Source organism: Vanessa cardui, chromosome 18, assembly GCF_905220365.1.
Source record: "Vanessa cardui chromosome 18, ilVanCard2.1, whole genome shotgun sequence".
Lineage (NCBI taxonomy): Eukaryota > Metazoa > Arthropoda > Insecta > Lepidoptera > Nymphalidae > Vanessa > Vanessa cardui.
In genome coordinates, this window is record NC_061140.1 from 8444591 (window position 1) to 8459846 (window position 15256).

The 15256-nt window shown below is 31.4% G+C and overlaps 1 protein-coding gene across 2 annotated transcripts in view; it reads right to left on the reverse strand.

Moving 5' to 3' along the window:
• The window catches only part of LOC124537670 (guanine nucleotide-binding protein G(o) subunit alpha), a 48202-nt gene that overhangs the window by 30076 nt on the left and 2870 nt on the right, over positions 1–15256 (reverse strand). For both annotated transcript variants that reach the window (XM_047114586.1, XM_047114585.1), the window contains exons 2-3: positions 9793–9835; positions 4533–4674 (exon numbers count right to left, since the gene is read on the reverse strand). In XM_047114586.1, coding sequence (XP_046970542.1) covers positions 4533–4674; positions 9793–9835 — 185 coding nt within the window. The remainder of the gene's footprint in view (positions 1–4532; positions 4675–9792; positions 9836–15256) is intronic.

Genomic DNA, 15256 nt, shown 5'->3' on the forward strand with positions numbered 1-15256 from the left:
TTAAATAGAGTTGCAACTTAGCGAATAAGCTATCATCTATCGTATATACTTATGTCTTGGCCATGCCCTATAAACAATGACACTGCAAGAAATGTAAGCCAACCACTGAATCTAAGATATTATGCCCCTTGTGTCTGTTATAACACCTGTTAACTTAACCTTCAAACCGGGACATACTGTTTTGCTATGTAGCAATAGAATAGCTGATGAATGATGTAATTAGACGACGAGACACGAGTAAAGTAATTAGAATTAAATAAAGGACACCCCCACGCCCTCTATAAATAATACCATTAAAAGAGTCCAATGAAAAAGCAACTATTGTTCGAATAAATGTAAAAATCGTAATTGTAGTCGCAAAGCAAAGCTCATCCTCATGAATAAGGAAATACTGATCTCTGACCTTTACAGGACTATGTATCTGCAAGATGTAAGGTGGGATTGTTACTATATATTCATTGTTTATTTGTGTCGAGATGGCCCAGTGGTTAGAACGCGTGCATCTTAACCGATAATTGCGATCAAACCCAAGCAAGCACCGCCGGTTCATGTGCTTAATTTGTCTTTATAATTCTTCTCGTGCTCAACGGTGAAGGAAAACATCGTGAGGACACCTGCATGTGACTAATTTCATAGAAATTCTGCCACATGTGTATTCCACCAACCCGCATTGGAACAGCGTGCTGGAATATGTTCCAAAACTTCTCCTCAAAAGGGAGAGGAGGCCTTTAGCCCAGTAGTGGGAATTTATAGGCTGTTTTTGTTGTTGCTTATTTGTGTATCACACTCGCACTATTAAAAAATAAGATAGACAGATCGTGTAAGTTAGCCAGTAAACTAAGGTAAGTAATCCATTTATAGCCTCAGCGATCAAAGTATTACTGGATTTTAATTAAATGAATAATTATAATTTTTTACGATCAAACATTTCTTAAAAAAATTCCTATTAACTGAACAGAAAACTTCATTCAATTCTTTAGGTGTTGTATTACAGCTGCGTTTCTCACAGAATATAATGCAAGTATTATCGGAATAGATAAATATTGGTATCCATACCCTCTCGACCTCTTTATAAATACGTTATGTATACTTTACAACCTACTCCTATATTTCCGTATAATTTTTCAACACATTTCGAAATCAGTCTTACGATATTAATAAATCGTAAAGTCAAAACGACGAGACTACTATAGACTCAAGCAAGTAAGCAAATCAGTAGTAATGTAGTTTGCTCCTTACTTCGATAACGGAATCTGTATGCAAATTAATTGCAATTTTACGTATTGTTATTTATCTAACCTCTTAATCTTTATATATAACAACAATTGTGCATCTATATAGTATACTTTATATAGTAAAAAGATTAACTACAGTCATCATAGAAGATCCAGGTACAAATCGGACAAGTACCAAGTTTTTAAATAGTGCATTTTGAATGAACAGAACCTATTTACCAAACATTAATCGTTAGAAAACCTACATGCAGGACTTTATGATGTACGTACACATATTTCCTTTTCAGTTTGCATATTTTAATCAGATTAATGAATTATTATCAAAACTCATCTTTTCATTAAACTCTATTTACTGTAACCTCTTCACGCTTAAACTTTATCCCAGTCGAAAAAGTACAATTGGGTTTGATGGTTCCTGTACTATAGGTAGTATTATAAATTTCGCGAGGGTAAAGCCGGAGGTTAGGCTAGTTATCAATTATCAAAAGTAACGCTATAGGATATATTTTGTACGTACAATAAAAATAAACAGACAGAAATATGTTAGATTTTATTACATCATCATCAACGATCTTTTAATAAAATATTTAATCGTTAATAGATAATATGATTACTGTATTAAAGACGGTTTCGATATTTTATTATTAATAGTTTAATTAAAGATTACAAGAAAATATTTGTTAATGTCCATCGTGTAATAATGATTCACAAAAATTTATATAGCCCGTTTGATCATTTCACTGTGACTCAAGGAATATTCGTACATTCTCGTTTTTATTATCTAATGACATAAATACTAAACACACTTAACATATTTTAACGATTAATTAATGTTACAGATATAAACTGAGATCAATGCACAAATTAGCATCCATTACATAAAACCGCCATTTCGCTTTGAAATATAAAGTATCTGCTATTATATAGCATGTTTTAATTATAGAGCTATCATATTTATATCTTAATACCTAAGCCTGGCTAAACATATGCGATCGTATAAAAAAAAGAATATTAAGAATAGAAAACGAACAGATAATAAAAACGATGAAGTGATTTTTAGAAATTAATCTGTATCAAGCGCGTTGGAGGTTATAAAAATATTTTATGGCAATGTTGCCATAGTGAAATTACTTCGTAATGCGAGTTATCATCGAGGGGAAACTCGGGCACTTAGCGAGCGATGCTTGATGCAATAGATTAATTTTTACGAACTAAACATTATTTATAGAACGGTCTTGGTAATACATGTTTTATGGTTAACGGGCCGATATAATATTCTATAATCGGAATACTTAAAGCGAAGATTATAATAATGCGTTATTTTTTATTTTAAATTAAGAACAGAATAGAGAAGAGCTATCATCTTTGTATTCATTGTTTTGTTTATGTATAGTTTATTCCAATGGAAAAACAAAATGACACTTTACTTAGATTTACATATTCTATTCTATTTGCTAATAGCTCTACTATGTTATTCCCTCAAACATTTCTTGATAAATATATATTTACAATACAAAACTATTCCACTTAACTACCATTAAAACTTCACCGACATTTTAAACTAAATTTTTTCAAGGATCTATAGTGAATACCATAAATAATTTACCATAGATTACAAGATCTCGTGTGTCATGTCAATTCTACTATTAAAGGTGCTTATTGCTATCTTAATTATCTTGTAATTTGAATAGACTAACAGATAAAAAACACTATCTACTATAAAATATTTCTTAATGTTGGTAATATTTAACATTTTAAAGATTCCACGCCGCAAGTGAAAGAAAACATTAAGATAACATTGTGAATTACAATGACTTTGCGGAGCAGGAATGTTTTACAATTTTGGAATCGAATACAAATTACACGCACACACAAAACACTAAACATAGCTTCAGTTTAAATCGATTTTGCTCTCGAATAGAGAAATCGATAATTGTCGAATTAATTCAAAACTCTAACATGCAATGTTTTAGCTATTGTATTGATCGATTCTTAATCGTAATCAATAGTATTATGTAATGGAATAGTATACGATATTAACATTTTTATAACACTTAAATAGTGTTATAATATTTTTGCTTACAATTCAAAAATAAACCGTTGTTACCTACACATCTCATTTTTTAGGCCAAATTTGCATTACAGAATAGTTTTCGAAAGTAATTTCAATCCGCAAACAAAAACCGATTTTTATAAATTGTATTAAAATAACATTTACATAAGCAACACATTCGTTATACTACGTTTTAAGATCCACTAGAAATCACCAATTGAAACTGTACTCGATACTAAGAGATTAGGAGCTCAAATGTGCCAAAATCCGGCTCGTGTGAAATGTTGAGAGAACTAAAGTTTTATTGTTATTCATATACTTACAGTTTAAACTAACAACTTCTCATACTCAGTTAGCGGCAGCTTAGAAATAATATAGATATAGACTGCTTCAATACCAACCATTACAATTTAATTAATTTTAATTCATAGATCGTATAACTTATTCTTACTCGAAAACCTTCCGAAATGACATACGCACACACACAAAAACTTTTGTTAAGACAGTTCAAATACTGTAAGATATTAATAACAGTCGAATAAATATTAAAATGTAGCGTTCTAATTCAGATAAGGTATTGATTCCACTATTATTAGTTGGTACTGCACTGAATCGAGCTAAATTCTTAGATTATATTACGTACAACCTGAGCCTATAGCATTTGCGTTAAAACTGTATAAGGTTAAATTTATATAATCTAATCCTTTTATTTTAGAAGACTAAAACTCTACATGTTAAATTTTAGTATTCTCCGCTTTTTCTTTGCGGGAAATAGTAATTAATTTTATAAACATAAGTATTAAGTCACTTCTGATAAAATATATATGACTTTTCATAATAAAACATGTAGATAATGTAGTTATAGTTAATATCAGTATCGTATTCTTAAGCAAGTGATTATATTAGATATCAAATAATCCATCTTCATTATCGAAAATACTAAAAATAACTTGTTTATCGATAGCGTTTCTACATATTATAACCACTAATCGATTTCGATAGATACGCACTGCGTGTGAACTGTGGGAAATGCCATATCGTTAGAAAAAAAAATGAAAACCAGTCTATCAATACATATTATTAAACCGATTGAGAGTGCGAACTACAAATTAAAAAGTGGTCCTTAAAATTTAAAAATAGAACAATATTAAAATTATCAAAACTCTTTAGAAGCCTTTAAAAGTTCTTATATTCCGTGAATAAAATTGGGGATCATTTATTGAAAACAATTGATTATACTATACCTCGCGATCCTTATTCCCATAAGTGATGCCCAGGTTTGGCATGGCGCGCAATATGGCGACGAGTGACTGGATCGTGTTGCTGTATACCACGGGCCGATACTGTTTGAAATCTTCATTTGTGAAGCCACTCTCGTGGATGATTCTGTTGAAAAAATATATATATTATACCAAAAAACACATCAAAGGGAACGCCTACATTCGAAAAGAAACAGTTTACAAACGTTCGTAATATGTCACTCATTACAAGATCTTATAGTTAATTATTATTTTTATAATATACTTGTAGTATTGATTCCGTTTTATCGTATAACTTAATATAGATTGTCTATATTTTTACAATGCCACCTTTTTATTAATTGGCAACCATCAAATTAAAAAAAATAAGAACTAGACACAACATAAAAAAGTTACAGGATACATTAGTATGGACACGAGCCTATTGGGATACATTTAGGTTAAGTATAAAAACGATTGTAAATATAAATCATTAAATAGAATTGATAAACTGTTGACGTCGCACACATATAATTCGGCCTGTGTTTTATTATAAGTTTTTTATGGCAATACGTTTCAAGAATACGAACAATGGAAGCGCCGGACATATAAAATCTCAGCGAGCTTCTATTTTTTGGAAACAATGACATTAACGAGAAAACCTAGATTGTTTATCACCCAGTAAGAAATATATTTTCTACTGTTATTACATTATACACAGCTCGGTTCACTAACCCGTTTATTATTCGAAACGGGCATTTATTTTTGAGGAAAACCGTAAGTCACGATGAAATACATAACATTCATGCTAATTGAGCTTGAAATCCTCGGCTTATGAAAAAATCAAACATGGAACTTAAAGAAAAACTGGATGAGTGTTTTCATACATTTGTCGATTTTAAGATCGACTTTCGTATATTGGTAAAGGCGTGGAGGACATGACAGAGCGCATGCGTCGCAAATTTGACGTCACGCTTACATAGTTATCACAGGGCCGCCCGCATCCGGGAACGAGTGGCGTCACCAATGTTCCATTTATCCATCGCAAAATCAGATATAATTTCGACATTATATTCAATACCAATAAAATATCGACGAATATTATAATTTGATGTGTCAGAATTATTAGTAGGTGGTACATTTTATAAAAACCTATTGAAAAACTTTTCGAAGGGATTAATATTTTCCAACATTTGGTATGCAAAATGATTAATCGATAAAATTCGTGTCGCTAAAGTACTGTAACAATGGGGTATTGACTTTATAATAACTGTAACAATTTCTATATTTAAAATATAATAAGCGAAAAATTATTCACACACGCTTTAAGCTTAATCATTTAAAAGACGGTCGAATTATTTGTTTATGGAAACACAGCTGCTTGGTTCACTTGATCTTGATTGTATTTGTTGCTAATGTACACAAGATTTAAGTCATCCTTCGATCCCAAACTACGCCCTACGACAAAATCAAACACATGGTGCAGTTTCTATTCCGATAATATTACAAGTTTCTGACTTTAAATGTATGCTACTAAATCATACTATAATCACTATTCGGTAAATGAGACGTATTTCTGAGCATATTTAGTAACATTTAATTACATGTTAGGATTTCATTTGCGCCTTAGTTAACTAATATAGTTTTCCGTCAAAATTTGTTTGACCATATCCATTGCAATACTTCAAAGTAATTTAAGCTTCTTAATTAAATACTTTTAAGAACTAATTTTCCAATAAAAAAAGGACCGATTAGCTCGTTCCTTTTCGTCCCGTTATAAATTAAAAAAAAACATTATCACAAACAACAATGCTTAAGGCGAGAGTACTTATGATGAGAGTGGCCAACACAAAAAGGGAGATTAATCCCAATTATTTGATTGGTCAATACTCCAAGTCGGATACAATGAAGCCTACTCGATGACGACTGAGCTTTTATCGTTCTCGACAATTGCTTCATCGTAAACTGCTAATGGAACTCCTTGACGTCTGTCGCTTCCGTACGTCACTCGCCAATAATGGTACGCAATACGCATTGCTAGCTCGTTATTGATTTAACTTACATAGCGTGATTAAATCTGACTTATTTCATGAACGATTATATAATACACTGGTTCACATTCTGTCGAGATAATCGGGATATAACGCGCAAATAATAATTCCATTTCCATAAAGTGAAAGAATTTAAGGTGACAAATTTCAATACAAAAAGACTATCCCATTTGTTGGAATATAAATATTAATAAATAAATATGAGACAACATCACATACATTACTCTGATCCCAATTTAAGTAGCTAAAGCACTTGTGTTATGGGAAATCTGAAGTAACGACGGTACCACAAACACCCAGACCCAAGACAACATAGGAAACAAATGAAGTTACAGTTATAATAAGACTTTATGAATAAATAATGAATATTCGAATTTGATTATCTTTTAAAATTGTTGGTATCATCTACCAGAACTAATATCGTAATATATATTGAGTATTAAAACAACTTATTAGATAGGTAACCGTAGACCATTTGCTGCAAAAAGTAACCTAAGTAAATAAATTATAATGTGAAACAATTAATTCTTCAAAGTCATCCATAAATAGTCGACCAATCCTTGTAACGTAGTTCGAGATACTCACATCGTGAGATAACTTATGTGAAGAGCATTCATAAGATGATATATTAATGCGACCTCATTGCACAGATTTGCATACACACATTCCCTGTGCGACTTAACGTGATCTGTGGTACTCATTCCAGTAAAAAAATTGCGGCGTCTCTTATTAGAATCTCAGTCAGACATAATATACATCTGAGTCCTAGTCGAATTTAGGCAACCGGATTCAGATCATTGTCACAATTCCGTAGGACGTTTTGCACAAATGTATGCGCAAACACACTTACATCTTTCCATCTTATTCCCTCTTTCAGGAGAGGCGAGCATACACAATACTGGAAAGAGTTTGACGATTAGTTTCTCTATTTTTCGGATTAACTTCAAGGCTAAACAAATCCTCAATTATTGATATATAGAGGATGTTTAAACAGTAAAAATCCTTCAAAGATATTAGTATTTTTTTTTATAGGTGGAAAATTTGTTCAATGAATTAAACACCGCGCTAGGCTTTGCTTAATCTAACGACTTGCGTGCAATAAGAAATTATTATTCAATATGCGCTTTCTGTTACAATATCGTTATTCAAATTGCATGATGCAAATTGTGTTTGTTAATTATTCTTTTATTACAAAATCGAATTAATATGACAGGAAAGTTTTGAAAGACGCTTATTACATGGCCGTAAATAGTTTGTTCAGGCTACCTTATGACAAAAATGAATTAAAAAAATATACGTACCAAATGTGTTTTTATGTGCTTTTATAGTAGGTGATATGACATAGTATATCTTATAATTCTTGTTTATGAACTAAATAATATTATGTTATTTTAAACGGACCGGATTTGCCAATACTTTCATCAATACATTACAAAGTTGATAATTTATTATTAGTAATAGGTTGGGGAAAAAGTTTCTTCGTATTTTATATGAAAATTCAAAAAGTTTTTTTTATAGTTTATTTACATTTGACTAAAGTATGTAGGTGCCATTTTGTTCCATAACTTTTTGCCATCTTCTTGGTAGTGACATGATTCCATTGCTGTAAAAATTTTGGGGCTTCTGATCGAAAAACTGCGACAAGTGGTTTTGGCAGTCCTCTCGTGATGTTAACCTGACACTGCCTAAGGAATTCTGCAGAGACCGAATCAGATGAAAATCTGAAGGTGCAAGGTCAGGACTATACGGCGGATGCATTAATACCTCCCAGCCAAACTCTCGTAATTTTTGTTGAGTGGCTAAAGATGTGTGAGGTCTAGCGTTGTCATTTTCTTGCTTCAATCTCATCAATTGTTCACAATACAGTTCTGAGTCGATGGTCCGGCGGTAACAGCTCATAATGAATGATGCCCTTCCAATCCCACCATACACACAGCATTACCTTGTTGCGAGTTAATCCGGGTTTTGCCACAGTCTGTGAAGCTTGACCGGCCTTTGACTACGATCTTTTTCGCACGTTCTTGTCGTATGTGATCCACTTTTCATCTCCAGTTATCAGCTCCTTCAAAAATGGTTCGATTTCATTACGTCGTAATAAAGAATCACAAATGAGTACACGGTTCATTAGGTTTCTTTCAGTGAGTTCATGAGGCACTTATATATCGAGCTTTTTTGTGTACCCAGCTTTATTCAAATGAGTCAAAACCGTTTTGTGGTCAATTGCCATTTCTTCAGCTACATCGTAACTACTAATATGCCGATCTTGCTCCACTTTTTCAAAAATGGCATCAATTTTGTCCGTAACAGGGCGACCAGAGCGAGATGCATCTTTGATATCAAAATTTCCGGCTTGAAAACGCTTAAACCAAACTTGCGCTACTCTCACAGATACTGCATTAGGTCCATAAACATCACAATTTTTTTTCGCGGCTTGAGTTGCATTTTTACCTTTTTTATAGTAAAATTTTAAAATGTATCGAATTTCTTCTTTAGATTCACTCATTTTAACAACAACAAAAACAAATGAAAATCACACAAATTCCTAATTTGAATTTGGAAATGCCTTCTTTAAAATTAAAACTTTTTAATGATACCAAAACCAGCCAGATACAAATGGTATAGCCAAAGAGATTTTATTACAACTTCATACATACTATATGCGAAAAGACTTTTTCCCCAACCTAATATTTACTACATTAGAAAAACAATTAATTATATTCGGAATGTACCTTCTCACACGCGTATGCTTAGTTGCATAGCTTAGTTTCGGTTTTTAAAATGATTTAATAATGTATGATCTAATGTTCGGTTTTAGGGATTGAAAAGTGACTTTCTTTAACTAAATTAAAAGCAGTCGACATTTATCCGTCATTACTTATAATTTGTTTTTTCTAAACTTCAGTATAGCAGTTTTAAAAGGTGCCGTTGTATACCATCCTTATATAAAGGCGCGACCCTCTTCGTTAATTATTACAAGCATGTATTTAGTATAAGGGAGTGACAATCGCGCTGACTAAATATGCGTCTTAGTGTGTGTAAAACAAGTAAAGGTAGGGACAGCAAAAAAAGGATATTAAATTATATTTGTTAAGTTTACCATATTAAAAATAATTGATTTTACTTTGAGGGACACTTCATTATCACTGATTAGATCTTTACCAGATATAGTATTTATCGATATAATATATTGTATTATAAAACAGTAATATACTCACTTCATTTGTTTAACTATAGTACTCTTTCCCGACTCGCCAGCACCTGAAAACAAAGACATAAATTAATAAACTGCCATGAATATTGTTTGTAGTTCTGATAAGTATTTCCAAGTATGTCTAATTAATTCCATGAAGTATTACTATTAATGTAATTTGGTAAAAGTAATTGGGTCTTGAAGTTTTAGAAGATTTATTTATTAATTAAGATAGCTATAAACAGTGGTCCTTTTATCATACAGATAGCTGTTTCGAATTTGGGCAGTCATTTTTTTTCCAAGCGAAAGGTGCAAAGGCCGCAGGTGAAGATGTCTTAATTAACCCAACAGTGACACTTGAAGGTGCACTATTAATTATTTTATATATCTATTAAGAAAACATAATCGCTCAATGACTCTATATTGACTATATTATATATAACATAGTTTTGATAACACGGTCACTTTCAGACAATACCATTGCTATGAAACACATCAGTATCACTTTTAAAAATAATAAAACGGCAATCATGAAATATAGTTGTATCTATCTGTATGTTATACTTTTACAGGATTGAAATACTTGCTATCCTTTTTTAAACATACACATCAAACAGAGATAGCATATAATAGTTATGGATGCGAGTATTATAGACAAAACTTTTTGCGTTAGGTAGGTCATTAATAGAGGTGGAGTAGTTATGTTTAGGCGGATATAACCAAGCGGAGCCGCTAGTAGTAAAAATATTATAAATATGAAAACTCTCTGTGATATCTTTATTTAATTTTCATAATTACCATAATTGATAAAAATTATTTTGAATAAATTCGTAGCACACCTTCGTTTGTTAACAAAGCAAAGAGCCCTAAGTGTTTTTGTATGTCATAGTCTATTACTTTTAATTTAGGATGCGGGGAAGCAAACCAGGAGATTAGAAAGAAATGAATCGTAATGAAATGCAATATAATATACAATAAGTTGATAGGTTAAGAATAGACGTTAGCACGAATAAAAAGCACCGCAATAAAACTAGCAATGATATAAAAACAGTTAATTGCCTCGGCGAATGTAAACCGTACATTTTCAACTAAATGTATGTCTCGTATCTGAAATAAAAATAGATGAGAACATAGGATTACTACGGCGGGATTTTCGATCGTCGATGTCGGGAAACACGATACGAATGCGAGCTTTCGAAACAAAACGTTTTAAAGATTTCAAATGAAAACGTACACACCTTGTGTATTATTATCATACCATATACAACTTAACAAACATATATAGTACTACAGGTACATAATATATAGTAGCACGTAGATGTCCCTGTGCTGGGTAACAGAAGAAGCTTTAAGATCTCTGAATCACTGTTCTAAAGTATTTTAGTAGACACAGTTATAGCAGAATTTCAGCCGATATATGAAGATTTCCCTCACCAACAGGAAATAAATTATCGTCGTGAAGTCTAGAATAATTGCACCACACATTAGTTCTCGATATACAATCTCGATAGTAATCGATATTTTGATCGATTTGAGCTACACGAGTCAATCTAACTTGATTTTTACCGATTTAATCGGTGAATCATGTAAATAACTTTACGATAAGTAAGAATTCTTAACAGAAAATTTTTAGAACTACCAAATATTATCAGTTCAAAAATTCTATCCATATTATATGTCAAAAAGTAATTTGAAATATTGGTTATGATATAATAACTCAATACATTTTCTTGCATGCCAGAAATTTCTACGATACGTATTAAAAAATTTCTTCCATATGAAAAACGCTACGACCTCATATACCTATAGTACTCGTTGCTCCGAAATTAGTATTAGTAGAGGAATTAGCAAGTTATGTACAGGGATCGGGAATAAAAGTGTTTACATGTGATGGATTTAACAAAACAGTTGAGAGAAAAGGATGAATAAAAAGCTTTTTCAAATACTGAATTTTTGTGATTAAGGTAATTTTTTATGTATTCGCGTAATGTAGCACAAATGTTTATTGTTATTTGTTAAGGTCAGGCTTTTGACCAGTGAGTACCGCCTTCGGTAGTAGTCTAATCTATACTAGGATATAGTTTTTTTTTCTTTATGAAATTCAGCTTCTACAGCTCGAACCTGGTAATAAAAGAAGATTTAAAAAATCGATTCACATAAAACCTACTAAAATATTAATTTGAATTCGGCATTACTAATAATTCGTAAGCCAATCATAATCAATAAAATAGTGACTGTGGGTAACGTGGGTGTCGCAAAAGTAAACCCTGTCAAATACCAGGTCTGATCATTGTGACCCCGCTTGTATCTAATTGGCTCGCCGTCGACGCGAACGGCCGATCTTTGACCTCCCGATACACATATCACCTACTGAGTCCACTCTTGATTCAATTTATAGTTGCAATCACACAATTATTGTTCTTACCTTCAAAGAATGAATCGTAGATAATTATTACAGCAAGGATTCAATTCAAGTGTATCACCGATTATAATTAATTAATAATAATTGAATCAGTTAAATATCGTCTGATAGTATTATCTATTGTCAAAATATTTTGATATATTACTTATTATCCAAAACCTTGATCGTGTATATGTGATTGTATCATTTGTGTCAATTATCTCGTATTGCTATCGGTATGAACCGAATATTCGTAAAGACCATAAAAATGCAAAGGATTGATTGTCTTGAACCCGTGCTTCAACTCATAATGGTGTATACGATCGAAGGCAGAAGATCGTCAGACCAAGAAGAAACATCTCGAGACATCAGATACGAATGTTTCGATTCTCAATATTTAATCGCAGTTTTATTCGAATCATACATCACACATTCAATCACACGTTCGTTTCGCTCTTTGATGATTCGAAATAACCACGTATACGGTGTTACATAAAATATTAAAGCCGTCAATCTTCGGATATTTTATCTGTGCGATCTGATGTGTCGAAATAGGGGCTTTTGTGATATCATCGTGATAAAACCGTTGGTCGCGTGCTCGAGCGCGGACCGCGTGATAAACCTGTCTATAACATCCGACCTGCCGGCTTTTTGGTAACGTTAAACGATAGGGTTATTTAAGTTTCAACAGCGTCACTGATAGACAGCGAAACGATCCCGATCCGTGCTATAAAATATTTTGTATACATAATACGAAACATATTTGTATTCAATATTACATTGTCACGAACATATTATACAGATATATATGTTATGTTTAATATGGGTTAGATATCCCGTTCGTGAATGACATTACAAATAAATCAAAATGATAAAATGTGAAGAACAGTTGTTATATTGGATCGTAAAATGTATTCTAAAATCGATAATTTACGTATTACAAAATATGTTGTTGCATATTTGTGTTTTCAGAAAGACAGAAAAAAACTCAAATGATTACGGACACCTTCATTGGAGTATTGAAAAATAAATGTTTTACTTTTATTGCTTACATAACAAAATAGTTCGAAATTATTGACCCCCAGACAAGTTCAATTCATTTTCCAAATATTCTTCATATTACTTTTCCGCATATAATATTACACGAAAGAATACATATTTTCTTTTATAGCGTTGTCCAAACAAGAATGTGTAATAGTAATTGGAAGGACGTGATAGATTAAGTTTCTCTATGGGGGCGTTAAAATGTGGTGATAATTTATTGGCTAAGAGCTCAATCAGAATCAATAAAATCATCTATCATTGCATATTATGTATAATTACGTAATTTATGCAATGAAAAACGCGTTTAAAACAAGAGAATATGAAACCGAAATAATATTTAGCATTTAAAATGAAATGAAAGTTATACATTCGGACAATATCATCAACGGCTCCTTAGTGGAGTTTCGATAAAAAGCTTGGAAATCTGACATTGGATTTGGTTATATCATATTTTAAGATTAGATTATCTATACCATAGATAAAAGAGAAGTAACATAACTTATCTTTTTCGGTATGTACTTGAATGGGAAGGATTGTATATAAATCGTATTACAAATATTTTGTTTAAATAGACCTATGAATGAATTAAACTTATGTAAGTATATATATAATAGCATCCCCATCTTTCAATCGAACTCTGTACGTCTATTTGCACGTGTAAAATGATTTCATTAGTAAATAGCTTTTAATTAATTATAAATGAGCAGTGCGCCATTAAAAAGTATGAAATAAATAAAAAAAATGCGAAAGTAAGCAGCTTGGAAATTTTATCCGAGGCTGCAATGCGCCCTCCGTCGTCAGAGAGCGAATTTAGATTTACCATTAGACTGCACGAAAAATCCTATTTCAATTACGAAATTAAATTGCTAATGAATTTATGTACCACGTTATGAATAAGAGGTTATTAACCTTATGTAAATGCATACACTAAAAGTAAAAGTCAAAACAATTCCGAGAATAACTTCAACTCATATTTATTAATGTTCGAAATATCATTTCAATTCTCTTCTTCATGACAGCTACTGAGTCATACAGAAAAAAATCTTTGTAAATGACTAATAAAGTTAACCACTTCCTCGTATGAATGTATCTTAGTTATCTTAATAGATAGGTACTGGGCTAATATACATTTTAGCAGTGGAACTATTTCACCAATGTACCTTTGTGAAATATAGCAAATTAGAAATGTAAACTATGTTATTGATAAAACATTCAAAAATAGCTGCGTTCAATGACATTTTTAAGACTGAAACAGCAGAATTATATGTAATTACATTTAATTAAATCCATATCAAATTTTACGATTATTTTGCACAGGCAATGTATACTGATGAATGAAGTTTTTAAATCAAAATTAAAGCTTTTAACTATTTCCAAAATTTTTCAGACTAACACAGTAATTACAAAAAACCTTCCTTAAACCAAGTAAGGCAGTTTGCAAAATAATGATAACAATTTATTTAATAGAATAAATTTAAAATTAACTGAATTTAATTTGAATCATAAATAAATACCTATTAGCAATATCTGATTATGGGTTACAGTGGTATTCAGGAAAACATAACATTATAACATATATTTTTGCTTCTGTAAGTGCCAAAGTATGTAAATATTAAGTTGATTCAAAACTGTAAAAAGTCATACAATTTATTATATTCATGAAATGCTGCAAAAGTTACATTACCTACAAACAGTTGTCGCCTGTAACTTTACTTGCGTTTTAGGGCATGGTTGTCATATATTAGGTATAAAAAAGTGGCTCAGTATCCTTACTTGAGATTTGAGCTTGCCTTTTTTTAAATTGCCTAGATATTTATATTATAATAGACAGTTCCTTTAAAATAGGTTTCCATCTTTTCAGTTTTAAGCTGTATTATAGTGTAACATGATTAAAAAGAAAGGAAATTGTTTTTTTTTCAATACAATTCCCACTAAATCATTATTTAGACATGACCTAACGTAGTTATACCTATATATTTTAAAGATACCTTTTTTTGTTAGTATTTCTTCAATGTGCACTTTAATTACCTTAGTTATTATAAGA